Genomic DNA, 19,069 nt, shown 5'->3' on the forward strand with positions numbered 1-19,069 from the left:
AGCCCTTGACATAAGGGAAGCAAAAGCCGAGTGTAGTCAAACTCGTACCCTGGATTTTAGGACAGCTGATTTTAATAAACTCAGAACAATGATCGGTAAGGTCCCATGGCAAGCGATGCTAACGGGAAAAGGAGTCCAAGATGGGTGGGAGCTTTTAAAAAAGGAAATTCTCAAGGCATAATCACAAACAATTCCAACAAGATGAAAAGGTGGCTTCACAAAAAGCTTAGGGATGACCTGAAAACAAAAATGGACACATATAGGAAGTAGAAAGAAAGCCAAGCAACAAAGGAAGAGTACAGGCAGGTAGCACAGAATTGCAGGGATGGCGTCAGGAAGGCTAAAACTGAGAACGCGCTGAGGTTAGCGAGGGATGCTAAAAACAACAAAAAGGCTTTCTTCAGCTATGTGCATAGTAAAAGGCAGAGGAAAGAAATGGTTGTTCAGCTATTAAATAAGGATGGCAAAACGATAACAGATGACAAAGAAAAGGCAGAGGTGCTCAATTCCTACTTTGGCTCAGCCTTCTCCCAAAAGAGGGTCTATGACCCCCCTGGCAAAGGCGAGGCGCAGGCTGGAGGGGCAGGATTGCAGCTTGAGATCGATAGGCATATGGTCAAGGAACACCTCGTTACTTTGAATGAGTTCAAATCAGGGCCAGATTAACTGCATCCTAGAGTAATAAAGGAACTGGCAGAAGAACTCTCAGAACTGCTGTCTATTCTCTTTGAAAAATCATGGAGGACGGGGGAAGTGCCAGATGACCGGAGGAGGAATAATGTTGTCCCTATCTTCAAAAAGGGTAAAAAGGAGGAACCTGGGAACTACAGACCAGTCAGTCTGACATCAATCCCTGGGAAAATTCTGCAGCAGATGATAAAGCAATCCACCTGGAAGCACCTTGAAAACAATGCCGTGATTACTCAAAGCCAACATGGATTTGTCAAAAACAAGTCCTGCCAGACAAATCTGATCACATTTTTTGATCAAGTCACCTCCCTTGTGGACCGTGGGAATGCTGTAGACATCATATACCTCGACTTCAGCAAAGCTTTCGACAAAGTGTCCCATGATATCCTGATGAGCAAACTAGCTCAAAGTGGGCTAGATGAAACAACGATCCGGTGGATCCACAGTTGGCTACAGAATCGGACTCAAAGAGCGCTTATCAATGGGACCTTCTCAAGCTGGGGAGAGGTAACGAGTGGGGCACCGCAGGGCTCAGTCCTGGGCCCAGTGCTCTTCAACATTTGTATTAATGACTTGGAGGAGGAGGTGCAGGGAATGCTGATCATATTTGCAGATGACACAAAATTGGGCGGGATAGCTAATACTTTGGAAGACAGAAACAAAATTCAAAGTGATCTGGATAGACTGGAGCGCTGGGCAGAAAACAACAGAATGACATTTCATAGGGATAAATGCCAAGTTCTGCACCTAGGAGAAAAAGAAACCAAATGCACAGTTACAAGATGGGGGATATGTGGCTCAACAACACTACAAGCAAGAAACATCTTGGAATTGTTGTCGATCACAAGCTGAATATGAGCCAACAATGTGATGTGGCTGCAAAAAAGGCCAATGCTCTTTTGGGCTGCATTAATAGAAGCATAGCTTCCAAATCCCGGGAAGTACTAGTTCCCCTCTACTCAGCAGTGGTTAGGCCTCATCTGGAGTACTGTGTCCAGTTCTGGGCACCGCACTTTAAGAAGGATGCAGACAAACTGGAGAGGGTTCAGAGGAGGGCAACAAAGATGCTCAGGGGACTGGAAACAAAGCCCTATGAAGAGAGACTGAAAGAACTGGGCAAGTTTAGCCTTGAGAAAAGAAGACTGAGGGGAGATATGATAGCACTCTTCAAGGACTTGAAAGGTTGTCACAGAGAAGAAGGCCAGGATCTCTTCTTGATCATCCCCGAGTGCAGGACACGGAATAATGGGTTCAAGTGACAGGAAACCAGATTCCGGCTGAACATCAGGAAAAACTTCCTGACTGTTAGAGCAATACGACAATGGAGCCAATTCCCTAGGGAGGTGGTGGGCTCTCCCACACTGGAGGCATTCAAGACGAGGCTGGACAGCCATCTGTCAGGGATGCTCTGACTTGGATTCCTGCACTGAGCAGGGAGTTGGACTTGATGGCCTTGTAGGCCCCTTCCAACCCTACTATTCTATGATTCTATGATTCTATACCTGGTCCAGAGCTTCCCCTGTCTTGTGGAGGTTCTGCAGGCAGTAGATGTCAATAGGACTTCCATCTTCTTGACAGCAAAGATCAAGGACAATGCATCCTTGATCTTCAAAGGCATTGATTTGATGGAAAGACATGAGAGGCTTGCTGTGGTACCGCCCAGGCAACACCTGTGCAAGGAACACAAACACGCAAGTGAGAATCTCAGCCCTTCAATACCACCTAGAGCAGCATTCCCCAACCTTTTTGGGACTAGGAACCGGTCCGTGGAAGACAATTTTTCCACGGACTGGAGGGGGATGACCGGGCCGCAGTAGGGGTGTGGGAACCCCCCTTACCTTGGGTCCGCGGGGGAGGGGAAGCGATCGGTCCCCCCCCCCCCCGGAATCCTCACCGGCCCTGGCCGGCTTGGTTCCGCAGCAGGTCCGCGGAGCTGCCGGCTGAGGGAAGACTTCTGGCCGCTGTTCTTTGCAGTAATAGTCTATTACTGCAAAGAACAGGCCAGGGGCGGACTTCCGGCTGCTTGGTGTCAGGGTGGAAACTGAGCCGATAGAACCCCAGAGCAGTTCTGATTCTGAGGAGGATCAGCAATCCATGGGAGAGGAGCCAGCTCATCCCTCACAGGCACAGCAGCTGGCAGAGATTCCTCCTGCCGGCATTCCTGAGATAGATAGTGACCCTGGCAGTGAGAGAGTGCGGGAACGGGGCTTGCTAGACGCTCGACGCAGACGCAGGGAGCAACAAGCGATGGAGGGCGCGGAAAGGAGGCGTAGCACCCGTTTGGCACACAAGCGACGGCCGCCTCCCATGGACCCAAGGGAAAGAGGGAGGATCTCTCCCTAGCCCATAAGTTCAGGGTCTTCAAGTGACTCTCCTTCAAACAGGGATCAACTGCCTACTTGGCGCATAGGCCACTCTGCTGTTCCTTGCGTAGTCGCTGGTGATTAGCATCTGAAAGAGTCGTTAAGTTGTAAAAGGATTAAAGCCTTGAAAAGAATCCTTTCGTCTGTGTCTTGAGTTGGCTACTGGAGTCTACTGAAAGAGGCCGCTAGGGTGCTCCTGACACTGGAATGCAAATGGCATCCACGTAGCAGATGCCATTTGCGTCCCTGTTCTTTGCAGTAATAGGCTATTACTGCAAAGAACACGGCCAGAGCTGGCCAGCAGCTCCGCGGACTTGCCGCAGAGTGGAGCCGGCCACGGCCGGCGAGGATTCGGTGGGGGTGGAGGGATGGATCGCTTCCCCCGCCCTCGCGGACCCAAGGTAAGGGGGGGTTCCCACAACCCTACTGCTGCCCAGTCCCTAACAGGCCACGAACCAGTACCGGTCCATGGCCCGGGGGTTGGGGACCCCTGACCTAGAGAACATCCCACAGAACATTCCCACGGAAAGCTTTCAATTATATTAATGCTGCTTGAAAGAATTTTAATACATGGGCAAAGCTAGGATGTCAGCATACCAGCCTCTATTTTGTGTCTTCCTCTTGCAAAAGGATGAGGCTTATGTACAACATTAATGGAGGCAGGGGGGGCAGGGACACAAAACAGTTATCAGTATTATGTGATGGGGTGGGGGGTTGAGGCATCGTAAACCTCACAAAGTGACAGCCAGGCAACTATGCATGAGGAATCTGATCCCCAAATCCCTAGCAAGAGTCTTACCACAAATTAACACTAGATGTTTGCAGAGTTTGCCCAGTGTATAGGATTCACTCCAATTGCTTTGCAAAGAACTGCAAATCTTGGCACTCTGGCAAGAATTTGACTTTAGGAGAGCTGGCTGCCAGTCAACTAAAACCAGGTTACTTTTGAACTGCCTTCCTGGATCAGCCACGGTCCTTGTCCAGTCTGGCATTCTCTATCCAATGGATGGCCAGAAGCTTCTGGAAACTCACAAGTAGGGCATGAAGGCAATTAGGTTGTCCCCTGTTGTTTATTCCCAGAAGTACATTTTGAAGGAAGGAGATACTTGCAAGTGTTTGTAAAAACAAAGGGGCATCATGAATAAATATACTCTGATGAGATGTTGTTCCTTCAGCACCCGAGAAGTGCACACTCCTGGCTACCGAGCAATTCTGCTAGACCTGCTGTAGCAAAAGCCAGCTTTGGATGGGCCTGGGGGAGGCGCTGCAGGAAAGTCTGAGACCATGAGCCAGCGGACACCGAACATGTACCTGCCCTGTGAGCTTGTTTATGATATGGAAGCGGGTGTTTTGGTGAGGCTCCCAGCTGATCCCATCCAAAAAGGATCTCCCAAGACTCTTGGCTGCAATAAACTTCCACAGGTTGATTTTGAGAGGCTGCTCAATAAAGATAACGTAGTTTTCACTCATTCCTAGAAGAAGGAGATGATGAAGCTTTAGGCCAGTTCTTCTCATAGTGCTGCCAAGCCCTGCCACCTTACTTTCTGCCACGACTGCTTAACCAGGCTCCTCTGCCAACACACATCTAACCTTCATGCCGGCTTAATCATTCCTTGCCAAAAGAATTTCAAATTATCCAACAGCCCCTATATAATGCCCTGAATAAAATACATGTACTTGGGTGCATCCATAGTAGATGCTCAGGAATCGCCATGCTTCATTCACTCACTTTTTACAAGGCAGCTGCACAACACAATCATCAAAACTCTGGGTGCTTCCAGATGAGGGTTTACGGCACCACTGCCCTGTGTAATTCACAGGATTTTATTGGGGGGGGGGGGTGTTTCCAGACAACACCATCTTCCACTGGTAAATCTCCCATATTTCCCACCTCTTCTTCCATCTTTTTTCTTACCACAGAAAATCAATTAAGGGGGGAAAAGACAGTATTACTGCGCAAGGCCCTCTGAGTGGTAGCATTAGGAGCCTTCTGTCTGGAAGCACCCACTGTCATCCTCTATTTTCCCTGTGGCTCTTCCATCTTTTCTTAGACTGCAGACAATCCAGCTTTTTTCAGAAGAACAGAAGAGCAGCACCATCTCCAGAGGTGTAGATGCTGCTAACACTACCCTTCCATCTATTAAAAAGGGTGGAGTGTTAATGTGGGAAGTGGCGTAGTGGAAAAGTGAACCTATCACAGCTGAGCACATATTCATTGTAACACTTGCAGTCGGCACCATTTTATGACCCAGTTTGTTTTTGTTTAATTGATCTTTAAATTAGCACTAAAATGCTTTCCCAGCTATAATGTTTCTTTCAATGAAAGAGAGGTATAGCACTATAACACCACAGTGCTATAATGTTAATTTTTTAATTTTTTTAAAACAAAACCTTTCTAGTCATCACCATTAATTATGTTGCTAAAATTTCATTTTGAAATATCATTTAAAAATATAGTGTCATTATATCATAGTGTTATAGCACTATAACATCATAATACAAAAATAGCATTACAGCATTATGGTGTTATCGTGCTATACCCATCTTCCTTTCTTTTTTTAAAAAAAAAACAATGGAAAAGCATTTTAGTGCTAATTAAAAGACCGATGATAATCATGATGAGTCATAAAATGGCTCCCACTGCAGTGGTTATAGTGAATGGGCTGAGCTTCAGCTGTCTCCACCCACAGCAGCTGTCACATCCCCTGGTGTGGATGGAACATAGTGGGATTCACACGCAGAAAAGGCACAATACTCCCACTAGCGGGAAACTCAACTGCAGTTCCACTTACAACTTTCGATGGAAGACCAATGATTGCGTAGCGCTAGCAGCCACTCATCTGGATCCAGCCTCAGAGTGTTGTTTGCATAAGTTATACATTATTCCTGTAGCATGCTTTAGTATCCAGTTTGTAAAGGAATTGTCATGCTAGAACAAAGCAAATGTCCACCTGCTCCACCGCTCTGTCTCCAGATATCTCTGGAAAGCTCACAAGCAATGTACAAGGATCATGGCAGCTATTCCTCATTGTTTGCCCCCAGCAACTGTCATTGAGTGGTACACCGCCTCTAAACATGGAGGCTCCACTTAGCGATCGTGGCTAATGCCAGCTGTTCTCCCTGATTTTGTCTAATCACCCTAAATTGTCATGCTAGAACAAAGCAAATGTCCACCTGCTCCACCGCTCTGTCTCCAGATATCTCTGGAAAGCTCACAAGCAATGTACAAGGATCATGGCAGCTATTCCTCATTGTTTGCCCCCAGCAACTGTCATTGAGTGGTACACCGCCTCTAAACATGGAGGCTCCATTTAGCGATCGTGGCTAATGCCAGCTGTTCTCCCTGATTTTGTCTAATCACCCTAAATGCTAATACCAATTTGAGTCTTCCCACACTCATACCTATAAGACCAGAGCAGCATTGCCGATGTGCAAGGGAGAGGCATCAGCAGACTCAGGGCAACCCCGACATTTGCAGAACACCCCCAGATCAACAGGAAAACCATGAGGGGGGGGCCCACCCCGAAAGAGCCCCATAATAACTCAGAGACATGGAATATGGAGTGAGATGGAAAAAGACCGATAACCAGGCAGGCGGGGAGAATTGACTCAAGTGCTGGAACAGACTCGCATGCATGCAAATACACATGCACACACAGGTACACATAAAGAAGAAAAAGAACCATCTCATTGTCTGGGTAGATATCCCATTCTTACGACTTCGAACACCTTTGGTACACATCTCTGGTAGTTCCATCAGAGGGGAAGGAGGGTAGCCCTCACCAAAGCTGTGGTAATAGGAGGGTTTCATCTTATTCTCTGGCGCAATGGTGCACAGTACTTTTGCACCCTGAAGGCTGGAATCGCTGGAGCCAGGCATCTGCGGCGGGACACAAATTATGTTGTAGTTGGAGCCTGGAAGAGAGAAAGCACTTTTGTCAGGAACGATCCTGCCAGCAGTCCAGCTGCAGATGGATTTTAGGCATCAGCTCCATTCTTGCTGATGTGCCTAGTGTCTTCAGAGATGACACACTGCGGTTAACAAGCCTTCATCTTAGCAACTGAGCTAAGGTATGTGCACCTTCTGTCACTTTTTGAAACATGACCACTAATACACCACAGATTAGAAAAAGTGGACTATGGGGGGAACCTCATGTCCACTCCCTCCTGCTCCTGTGCAAAAAGGAGCAGACCAATGACACCAGCTATTGCTACAGGCTCACTAGACCCCCTGTTGCAGTTTTTCTAGCCTGGAGCTGGAAAACAGTGTAGATCCCCTGGCCTAGTGACCACAGACTAAGGGTACTTCTACACAGAGAGCTCTTAGTGATAACAATAAAACCCATTGTGCAACTATTCCATCTTTTCCTCTTTAATGGGTTTTTTAATGGTGGAAAAACAAGTGAGGATTACAAGAGCCTTTCTGCACGAGGATTTTATTATGCGCTCATGATTCCTCATTCACAGTAGTTTGCAGGTCCTTTACACAACATCGTCATCCTCCAGGGCCTTTCCCGTTCTTTGTAACCATTTTAGCGGGGGGCGGGGGGTGTCTGGTATATTTCTGAATGGCAGCATGAAACCTAGTGTATTTGTGCAATTTGCTGCTATACCACAGTGCCACCTAGTGTGTTTTTTAATGGAACATATAGAAAGGCAAAGAAAGAAACCCCCTGCAAAAAAAACATGTGTAAAGAGCCAATCTTAATCCCACAAGGAATCCAGAAGCAGAAGCCTCAGCAAAGATTTGGGTTAAAAGCCTCATGTAGAAATGAAAGGAAACGTCATTTGAACACACCCACGGCCAGTAAATTCCATGAATGAGGCAGGGTGATTGCACAAGAAACACTTCATCTGGAAGCACAAGAATCGTGGTGCAGCTACACATAGGAAAAGTGCCTGTGCTGAAACACTCTCGATTCATGGTTCGGCCAATCCCAGTTAACATGGGCTGCAAAGACATCACGGGTTTGGGGAAAACAAGCCCAGGGGGTACTGATACAACATAAGCATGCTCTGCATACAGTCCTTTAGGAAGAGGTGGCTATCAGGAAGGGTTGACGTGCATGTGTCTGTACTGAAATCATTGCTGTGAATTGCAAAACAATAGAAGACTCTGGGCCAGTCCTCCTTGTCTGATCTGTCACTGGCATTATTAACATGACTGGAGCAGTTATATGTCCAAGTACCACAAACCATGTTAGGAGCACTGAGCAAACACTGCTTGCACCAATGGCCCAGACTGAAGGCAGCTGTGCAAAGTCCCATGCTTTCCATGGCATTAAAACATGCAACTGAGAGAGCAAGAGGAGTCTAAAGAGAAGGCATCTCCCTTCCCAATATATCCTCATGTCTAGATGTACGAGTCGCACAGTCTTCTCTGATCCCCTGCAGCTGTGTGGACCAGCAGAGGGCTAATCCAGCTTGAAGGTGCCTTTGCAGGCTGCGGAGATCAAATGGCTTGAAAAGGGACACTGTGATGACAATATACCTCCCTGACAGTTCCAAATAGGAATAAGTCAGGCCCAAAGCACACCTGACTTTAAAGATGTAGCAAGCAGCTTCGCCTTTTTTCCCCTTCATTTTTATTCTAGAGCAAGGGTATACAACCTGCAGCCCTTGGCCATTCCCTGAGCAGCCCCTAAAGCTGGCAGGACCCTGCCCATGTTTCCCCGTGGCGCAGATGGGGAGAATGACTGCTCCCTGGTTTCTGAGATTGCTGTTTCTCTACTGCTAGTTGTGGCAAGGAAACAGCAACACTGGTGACAATCGCTGGGGGATGGAAGAGGCTTTCATCTCCACCTCCACCCGACAACCCCTAGATCTCACTGGGAAGGGAGGGGAGGTTTAAACCTTCCTGTCCCTGCGCACTGTAATATGTATATGCGTGGGGGGAGGAAGAGAGCGTGTGTGTACGTTTTGTGCTCTCAGACATAGGCATGTGCTGCCTCCAGCCCTTTTGGGGCCGAAAAAGTTGTGCACCCCTGCTCTAGTGCAAGCACAGGAGGCACAATCTGGATCAGGATCCTTGTATTTATTTATTTATTTATTTATTCATTTCATTTCTATACCGCCCAATAGCCGAAGCTCTCTGGGCGGTTCACAAAAACTAAAACCAAACAACACACAATAAAACAATTTAAAATATATAGAACATTAAAACCACAATATAACAATACAACCACAATAAAACCTAGCAGCAGTACAGGAGTTTAAAATACAGATTTAAAACAGCAAAGATAAAAATTTAGAAAGCTAAAATGCCTGAGAAAATAAAAAGGTCTTCACCTGGCGCTGAAAGGAGTACAATGTAGGTGCCAGGCGAACCTCACTAGGGAGCTCATTCCAGAGCCGGGGTGCCACAACAAAAAAAGCCCTCCTCCTAGTAGCCACCCGCCTCACTTCCTTTGGCAGGGGCTCACGGAGAAGGGCCACTGATGATGATCTTAAGGTCCGGGCAGGCACATATGGGAGGAGGCGATCCTTCAGGTAACCTGGCCCCAAGCCGTTAAGGGCTTTGAATGTTAACACCAGCACTTTGAATCGGGCCCGGAAATGGACCGGCAGCCAGTGCAGCTGGAAAAGTACTGGCGTAATATGACCTCGCAGGCCAGTCCCTGTTAACAATCTTGCTGCCCTATTTTGGACCAGCTGAAGTTTCCGGACCGTTTTCAAAGGCAGCCCCACGTATAACGCATTGCAGTAATCCAGACAAGAAGTTATCAGAGCATGGATAACTGTAGCTAGGCTATCTCTGTCCAGATAAGGGCGTAGTTGGTATACCAGCCTAAGCTGATAAAAAGTGCTCCGTGCCACTGAGTTCACCTGTGCCTCAAGTGACAGTTCTGGATCCAAGAGCACCCCCAAACTACGAACCTGATCCTTTAGGGGGAGTGCAACCCCCTCCAGAACAGGTTGAATATCACCTAGCCGGGCAGACGAACCACCCACTAACAGTACCTCCGTCTTGTCTGGATTGAGTTTCAGTTTATTGGCCCTCATCCAGTCCATTACCGTGCCCAGGCACTGGTTCAGAACAGCCACTGCCTCACCTGGTTTTGATGAGAAAGAGAGGTAGAGCTGGGTGTCATCCGCATATTGATGGCACCTCAGCCCACACCTCCGGATAACCTCCCCCAGCGGTTTCATGTAGATGTTAAACAGCATGGGGGATAGAATAGAGCCCTGTGGAACCCCATGGCACAATTGCCATGGCACAGAGCAATAATCCCCCAGCACCACCTTCTGGAATCGGCCATCCAAGTAGGAGCAGAACCACTGTAGTGCAGTGCCTCCAACTCCCAACCCAGACAACCTATCCAGAAGGATACCATGGTCGATGGTATCGAAAGCCGCTGAGAGGTCCAGGAGAATCAACAGGGTCGCACTCCCCCTGTCCCTCTCCCGGCAGAGGTCATCCCACAGGGCGACCAAGGCAGTTTCCATTCCAAAACCAGGCCTGAAGCCCGATTGAAATGGATCTAGATAATCCGTTTCATTCAAGAGTGCCTGGAGCTGTCCTACAACCACCCGCTCAAGCACCTTGCCCAGGAAGGGGATGTTGGCCACTGGCCTATAATTGTTAACATCCTCTGGGTCCAGGTTAGGCTTTTTCAGGAGTGGTCTAATTACTGCCTCTTTTAAAGCGGCAGGCACCACTCCCTCTCTCAAGGAGGAATTTACAACCTCCTGGACCCAGCCGGACAACCCCTCCTTGTTTGATTTAATAAGCCATGAAGGGCAAGGGTCAAGCACACAAGTGGTCGATCGGACTTGGCCAAGCACCTTGTCCGCATCCTCAGGCCTCAGTAACTGAAACTCATCCAATAAAACTGGACCAGACGGTGCTCTGAACGCCTCTACCAATGGAACTGCATTAATCGTGGTGTCCAATTCATGACGAATCTGAGCGACTTTATCCTCAAAGTGCCGCGCAAACTCGTCACAGCGTGCTACCGAGGGTTCCACCGTCTCTCTCCCTGGCCCAGAATGTAACAGGCCGCGAACCACTCGGAAAAGCTCCGCCGGGCGACACTGAGAAGATGCAATGCTGGTGGAAAAGAACTGCCTCTTTGCCACCCTCACCGCCACAGAGTAGGCTTGTATGGGGGATGGGGGTTAGGAGGGCTTTAACCCTTTCCTTCCTTCTGTGGTCCCAATCTAGATTGGAGCCATTTCATCTACAATTTATATTGCCAAACAGTAATCCATTTGCTAGGGCTGCAGTTGTTTACTACGGGCTTCTCTACACCAGCGCTTTGTAGTGCGATGGTTATTCCTCATATGCGGTATTTTGCAGGTGCTTTACATGCCATTGTGTTCCTCCAGTGATTTCCCTGACATTTCCCCCCACCTATCCCATGTTATTTCCAAAATGGAAAAACTGCTGTACTTTCTCAACCCTCGCCATAGGAGCGCCATGGCCTGCCCGTGTACTTCTCCCATTGCGGGAAAACCCCACTTCGTGTGGGTGGTCGTTGCAGGTTGTTGGGGGGTGCAGTCATGATGACGACGGCAGTGACGATGGTGTGGTGGGCGTGTTGCCCCACTGCACCTGCACCGTTCCACCTCTGCATCATTCGTTACTGTTTCCCAGCAGAGCAGCATTGCACTAACACGGCTGCTGCTCCACCTGCCCACAATGTCTGTGAGATTTCTTGGCAGCACCAGGAAACCCTCAACCCGAGGCACATTTCCACACTATCAGCTTCACTTTGTTTCCAGCTTTGTTGCAATGTTTCCCCAATCACAGCCTATCGCAGGAAAAGCCACAAGATGCAAATGGCGTAGCGGACGCCATTTGCAGCTGTAAAGCCCTTAGTTTAAGCTAAATGCAGCCATTTACAGCTGCATTTAGCTTAATCTAAGAGCTTTACGGCCACAAATGGTGTCCGCTACGCCATTTGCATCCGGACTGAGCCCGCAGCCAGCGATGCGGCACGGCAATGGCGGCCGTATCGTTGGCGATACGGAGCCAGCCAGGGAGGATCCGGCCGAAGAGGATTCCGAAGGGAGGTGGAGGTAAGTGCTCCATTCTGCCATGGACTCCGGAGGCGCATTCAAAAGACTCATTGGGGTCCGTGGCAGAATTTTCCGCCATCCCTATGGAAACATAGCCCTGCTCAACATTTGGGGGAGACAAAAAAGCAAGTGAGGGACAGGACAAAAATGGAACCAAGCTCCACACCTTGTTTGAACTCCTGCTCCTCTGCCATTCCAGAGGTGCACCATCCCAGAGTTTCACTAATGCAGTGTGGCAGCGAGTGAGGCACAGGAGCGAAATGGAGCCAATCTGTGCTCAGCTCCACGTCTCAGGGATGCCTAAGCAGATGGGCAGCGGGGGTGGGGAGCGTTGCAACGGCCCTTACGTGCCACACAGGCAAACATGAGCACATGCAAGCCCTTTCCACTCAGTCCACTCAATCCTTTCTCCCAGTGTATACACAAAAGAGAAACTGTTCATGCTTGCTTCTACGGGGACAATACTGACTTGTGCACATGGGGTGGGGGAGACTTCTGTAGTTCCAAAAGTACTGTGGATTGTATATAGAACTTGCCAAGGTAGGGATCGGAGGCAGCAGAAATGAAAAGGGGAGGCAACCAAGTTGAAATGGAAAGTTCATGCTGACAGGGGCAAGGGCTACCCCAGAGGGGGTGATGAGGGCGTACAATGCTGCTGACATCTGATAACATCCCGCCAGACTCTACCCACCTGTGTAAATGGCAGGTAGCATCATGTAGAAAAGAAAAAACAGCTGTGTCAAGAGTCGATTTAAAATCCTGCAAAGAATCCGGAAGAAGGAGGAGTAAATTGTGGGATAAATGCCTCGTGTGGAGAAGCCCTTAGTCTTTAAAGTAAGGTGTACTTTGGCTCTCAGTTGGTAGTAGCAGAGTTAAAAGGGTAGAGTGACCAGGAAGACATGCAAGCAGCATACTGTATATACTGAAATATTCAGTCTGCAAATAAAACCTGTCTTTATGAGCTGCCTGTCTTCAGCTAATCCTTGAATGATACCACAACAGACATCTAATCCTCTAAATTGAAGCTATGTTGACACATACTGAATGAGAGTGAAATATGAGTAGCAGGATAGAATGCAAAGCACATTCTGCAGATTTTAAGATAAAGAGGAATGTGTAATAAGACTCATGTATTTTTACAGACTTAAAATTATTTTTTCAGAACCTGCCCGAAGTGTTTTATATAACAAGAGCAGCCTGACCATTTTGCCTGCTGTTCACATGTCCTGACACTGTAAACTGAAAGGAACTGATGCAAGGGAACAGACCTTTTGTTGAAAGGTCAACATATTCCAGAAATTGCTGAAGGCGAATTAGAGCAAGTTGGCTGCCTAAGCTTCTACAATACCAGGTGCTGGATGTTTTTCTTAGGAACACAAAATCCCTACTCCTTCCCTTCATTACTACATATTGACAGTTACAGTAAATACTCCTAAGAAAACAAAGATAACTCTGTTGGTCCACAAAGGGCGGGGTGGGGGGAAGTAAATACTTCAAATACTTCAGTTTAAAATATGTTCTCTCCCCACTTCGCACCCATCCCAAATTCTACATCACTCTCCCTAGTCCAGCAATACATAGGCTGCACTTGTAAATGCATTTGCTAGGGCAGCCTTCCACAACCTGGTGACCCCCAGATACTCTGGACTGCAACTCCCATCATTCCCAGCCAGCATGTACTCGGGAGTAAGCTTCACTGAAGACAGTGGAGCTTACCTCTGAGTAAACAGGCATGGGGGTGGGCAGGGGAAGGTGTCCCTGGGCATTAAATGTGGAAGAGGCAGTGCTTGCAAACCAAGAATGTTCTTGCACTTCCTCTGACCTTCTTGGGTGCTCTCTGCAAAATGAGAATGGGGCGGGAAGGGGGCTTTTGCCTGCCTTGGGGTCCTTGCAAATGCCTGGTGTTGCCACCCTCTGGAGCTGACCTTAGTTTGCTCAGTGTCAAGGAGGAGTCCCACATGTGTAAACACATTCTGTCTTGGCATGAGGCGGCAGCCCTTCCTGGCTTCCTCTCAGAATTGTCCAGGCTTCCTAAATTCATCTGCAAAACACTGTTAATTAACTCTGTTAGCTTAGAGCCAGGGGGCTGCTGAGGAAGCCAAGAAGGACCCAGAGCAGATGGAACTAGGAAACCCTAAACACTGAAAATGTGGGTTATGTCTAAACTGCACATGGAGCTCAGAATCCAGCCTAGCCCTGGCACAGACACACAAGAATCCCATGCAAATGTTAAGATGCTTTCCCCAAGCCAGTCAGACAAGCCTGCCTCTCCCTGAGCCATCTGGGAGTCCTCACCATGTTTCCCATATGAGTTGCCCATGTTGTACACTGTCCCATCTGGATCATAATGTGGGTGGGCAGTTGCTCCATTCACGGCAATGTACTTTCTCCAGTTCACCTGCAAGTACAAAGATTTTTCAGGGTCTGAGTGAAAAGTATTGATTTAGAAACGTTTCTCCAGCCCTGGCATAAACTGGACATGTGGCACTACCTTTGCAGCTAGCTATGAACACTGCTAATTGGATATCTCTGTTAATCAAATTTTAGCAGATAGACCATTTAACTTCTTAGCAGATGTATGTGGCATAGAGTCCAACTTACTGTCTCATAGACACATGCAGTAGATTGAGATGGTAGAGTGCTAAGGCAAAGAAAGGGCTGTGTTGTTGTTGTTGTTCAGTCGTTCAGTCGTGTCCGACTCTTCGTGACCCCATGGACCATAGCATGCCAGGCCTTCCTGTCCTGCGCTCTCTCCCGGAGCGTGCTCAAGTTCATATTCATTGCATCCGTGATGCTATCTAGCCATCTCATCCTCTGCCGTCCCCTTCTCCTTTTGCCTTCAGTCTTTCCCAGCATCAGGGTCTTTTCCAGGGAGTTTTCTCTTCGCATTAGGTGGCCAAAATATTGGAGCTTCAGCTTCATTATCTGTACTTCCAATGAGCACTCAGGGTTGATTTCCTTTAGGATGGACTGATTTGACCTCCTTGCAGTCCAGGGCACTCGTAAGAGTCTTCTCCAGCACCACAGTTCGAAAGCATCAATTATTCGGCGCTCAGCCTTCCTTATAGTCCAGCTCTCACAGCCATACATTACTACTGGGAAAACCATAGCTTTGATTAGACGGACCTTTGTCGGCAAGGTGATGTCTCTGCTTCTTACTATGCTGTCTAGGTTGGCCATAGCTTTCCTCCCAAGGAGCAAGCGTCTTTTAATTTCATGGCTACAGTCACCGTCTGCGGTGATCTTGGAGCCCAAGAAAGTAAAATCTGTCACTGCTTCCATTTCTTCCCCTTCCATATGCCAGGAAGTGATGGGGCCAGATGCCATGATCTTTGTTTTTTTAATGTTGAGTTTCAAACCAGCTTTTGCACTCTCCTCTTTCACCCTCAACAAGAGGCTGTTTAGATCCTCTTCGCTTTCTGCCATTAGGGTGGTATCGTCTGCATATCGGAGGTTATTGATAATTCTCCCAGCAATCTTAATTCCGACCTCTGATTCATCCAACCCGGCATTTCTCATGATGTACTCTGCATATAAGTTAAATAAGCAGGGTGACAATATGCAGCCTTGTCGTACACCTTTCCCAGTTTTGAACCAATCGGTTGTTCCATGTCTGGTTCTTACTGTTGCTTCTTGACCCTCGTACAGGTTTCTCAGGAGACAGGTAAGGTGGTCTGGTACTCCCATCACTTTAAGAATTTGCCACAGTTTGTTGTGATCCACACAATCAAAGGCTTTAGCGTAGTCAATGAAGCAGAAATAGACGTTTTTCTGGAATTCTCTTGCTTTCTCCATGATGCAGCGAATGTTGGCGATTTGATCTCTAGTTCCTCTGCCTCTTCAGAACCCAGCTTGTACTTCCGGTAGTTCTCGGTTCGCATACTGCTGAAGCCTAGCTTGTAGGATTTTGAGCATCACCTTGCTGGCATGTGAAATGAGCACAATTGTGCGATAGTTTGAACACTCTTTGGCGTTGCCCTTCTTTGGAATTGGAATGTAAACTGACCTTTTCCAGTCTTGTGGCCACTGTTGAGTGTTCCAGATTTGTTGGCATATTGAATGCAGCACTTTAACAGCATCATCTTTTAGGATTTTAAATAGCTCGGCTGGAATACTGTCATCTCCGCTAGCTTTGTTGTTACTAATGCTTCCTAAGGCCCACTTGACTTCACTCTCGAGGATGTCCGGCTCAAGTTCAGTGACCGCACTATCATGGCTATCAGGGACATTCAGATCTTTCCTGTATAGTTCTTCTGTGTATTCTTGCCACCTCTTCTTAATCTCATCTGCTTCTGTTAGGTCCCTGCCTTCTTTGTCCTTGATCATGCCCGTCTTTGCACAAAACGTTCCCTTGAGATCTCCAATTTTCTTGAAGAGATCTCTAGTCTTTCCCATTCTGTTGTTTTCCTCGATTTCTTTGCATTGTTCATTTAAGAAGGCCTTCTTGTCTCTCCTTGCTATTCTCTGGAACTCTGCATTCAGTTGGGTATATCTTCCCCTTTCTCCCTTGCTTTTCGCTTCCCTTCTTTCGTGAGCTACTTGTAAAGCCTCATCAGACAGCCACATGGCTTTCTTGCATTTCTTTTTCTTTGGGATGGATGTCGTTGCTGCCTCTTGAACAATGTTACGGACCTCCGTCCATAGTTCCTCAGGCACTCTGTCTATCAGGTCTAATCCCTGAAATCTATTCCTCACCTCCGCTGTATATTCATCAGGGATATGATTTAGGTCATACCTGAACGGTTTAGTGGTTTTCCCGACATTCTTCAATTTAAGCCGAAATTTTGCAAGAAGCAGCTCATGATCTGAGCCACAGTCAGCTCCAGGTCTTGTTTTTACTGACTGTATGGAGCTTCTCCATTTTGGCTGCAAAGGACATAATCAATCTGATTTCAATATTGACCATCTGGTGACGTCCATGTGTAGAGTCGCCTCTTGTGCTGTTGGAAAAGAGTGTTTGCTATTATCAGCATGTTCTCTTGGCAAAACTCTATTAGCTTTTGTCCTGCTTCATTTTGTACACCAAGGCCATGCCTGCCTGTTATCCCGGTGATTTCTTGACTTCCTACTTTAGCATTCCAATCCCCTATGATGAAGAGGACATCTTTTTTTGGTGTTAGTTCTAGAAGGTGTTGTAGGTCTTCATAGAACCGATCAACCTCAGCTTCTTCGGCCTCAGTGGTTGGGGCATAGACTTGAATTACTGTGATGTTGAATGGTTTGCCTTGGATTCGTACTGAGATCATTCTATCATTTTTAAGATTGTACCCCAGTACTGCTTTTCCCACCCTTTTGTTGACTATGAGTGCTACTCCATTTCTTCTAAGGGATTCTTGCCCACAATAGTAGATATGATGGTCACCTGAATTAAATTCGCCCATGCCTGTCCATTTTAGTTCTCTGATTCCCAAGATGTCGATGTTCAATCTTGCCATCTCATGTTTGACCACCTCCAGCTTACCTTGATTCATTGATCTGACATTCCAGGTTCCTAAACAATATTGTTCTTTACAGCATCGGATTTTCTTTTCACCACCAGACACATCCACAGCTGAGTGTCCTTTCGGCTTTGGCCCAGCCGCTTCACTCTTTCTGGCGCTACTTGGAAATACCCTCTGTTCTTCCCCAGTAGCATATTGGACACCTTCCGACCTGAGGGGCTCATCTTCCGGCGTCATATCTTTTAGCCTTGTGATACGTTCCATGGGGTTTTCTTGGCAAGAATACTGGAGTGGGTTGCCATTTCCTTCTCCAGTGGACCACATTTTGTCAGAACTCTCCGCCATGACCTGTCCGTCTTGGGTGGCCCTGCATGGCATAGCTTATGGCTTCACTGAGTTACGCAAGCCCCTTCGCCACAACAAGGCAGTGATCCATGAAGGGGAAAGAAAGGGCTGTACCTCTTTATAATTCAGGAAAGGGAATCTCATTTCTGAATGCTCCTCTGTGTGTGTGTGTGTGTGTGTGTGTGTGTGTATATATATATATATCTTGCAAATAGAAAACTAGCCCAGCAGGTAGAAGTGTTCTACCTGTTCTCTAGTTTTCTACTTTTAGTGAGTTATTTACATAGGAAACATTACAAAATGTGATCCTCCCATCTACAGTCTGAAATGGCAGACTCTGTTCTACCTCCTCAGGGCTCTACCACATTATTCCCACTTCATTCTACTACATATGTATAGACCAGGCCAAGCCTCACTCAAACTGCATGCCTCACCCAAGATGGTTTCCTCATCACTATGTCTTATTTTATACTAAAAGTAAACTAACACCTTTCAACCTTCAATCCCACCTGAGAAATGCTTCCACCGTCTGGCACCCTAACCACCCTGTCCCAACTGTTGCTTTGTCTTCTAAGATCTTAAGAGCCCTGCTAGATAAGATCAAAAGCTCAATCTAGTCCAGCATCCTGTTTTGCACAGAGACTAACCAGAGGTCTGTCAGAAGCACACAAGCAGAACATGAGTGCAATAGCACCTTCTGCTCATGTTCCCTAGCAACTTGTGTACAGAGAGATGCCCTTTCTGAACCTGGAGGGAACACAGCTCAGTGGCAGAGAACATGCTTTGCATACAGAAGGTCCCAGGCTCAATCTCTGGCATCTCCGAAGGATCAGGTGGGTATGCTTGGACTGCCTGGAGAGTTGCTGCCAATCAGTAGCAGTGGTGTACTGGAGCCAGGGCTTGCAGGTTCAAAGCACCAGGACTTTTTGATTAGCAGGGATGTTGGATGTCATTTGCCACTACCACCATCACCCTTCAGATGTCCCTGTTCCCTTTGAACTTAGCTGTAATCCTCACATTAGCTGAGAGCTTCAGCTATTGGGCAGTATAGAAATGAAATGGAATGGAATGAAATGAAAGAATAAATAAATAAATAAATAAATTGATTTTCCTAGCAACAATATATTGTTGTGAGCTATCCCATGCATACACAGAGAAAGAGAGAGAGAGAGAGAGAGAGAGAGAGACATATATACGTAAATATGGATA

General features: G+C 47.3%; 1 protein-coding gene across 5 annotated transcripts in view; it reads right to left on the bottom strand.

Annotated features, from left to right (window-relative positions):
- The window catches only part of BCO2 (beta-carotene oxygenase 2), a 45,693-nt gene that overhangs the window by 12,491 nt on the left and 14,133 nt on the right, over nucleotides 1–19,069 (bottom strand). For 3 of the 5 annotated variants that reach the window (XM_084803482.1, XM_084803483.1, XM_084803481.1), the window contains 4 exons: nucleotides 14,370–14,472; nucleotides 6,837–6,968; nucleotides 4,365–4,525; nucleotides 2,193–2,360 (listed from right to left, as the gene is read on the bottom strand). In XM_084803482.1, coding sequence (XP_084659608.1) covers nucleotides 2,193–2,360; nucleotides 4,365–4,525; nucleotides 6,837–6,968; nucleotides 14,370–14,472 — 564 coding nt within the window. Of the gene's footprint in view, nucleotides 1–2,192; nucleotides 2,361–4,364; nucleotides 4,526–6,782; nucleotides 6,969–14,369; nucleotides 14,473–19,069 lie in introns of all 5 variants that reach the window. The other 2 variants (XM_084803480.1, XM_084803479.1) reach the window with 1 other exon arrangement.

Source organism: Heloderma suspectum, chromosome 6 (genome assembly GCF_057233095.1).
Source record: "Heloderma suspectum isolate Gila_16-S chromosome 6, 16-S_ref, whole genome shotgun sequence".
In the NCBI taxonomy this organism is placed as follows: Eukaryota; Metazoa; Chordata; class Lepidosauria; order Squamata; family Helodermatidae; genus Heloderma; species Heloderma suspectum.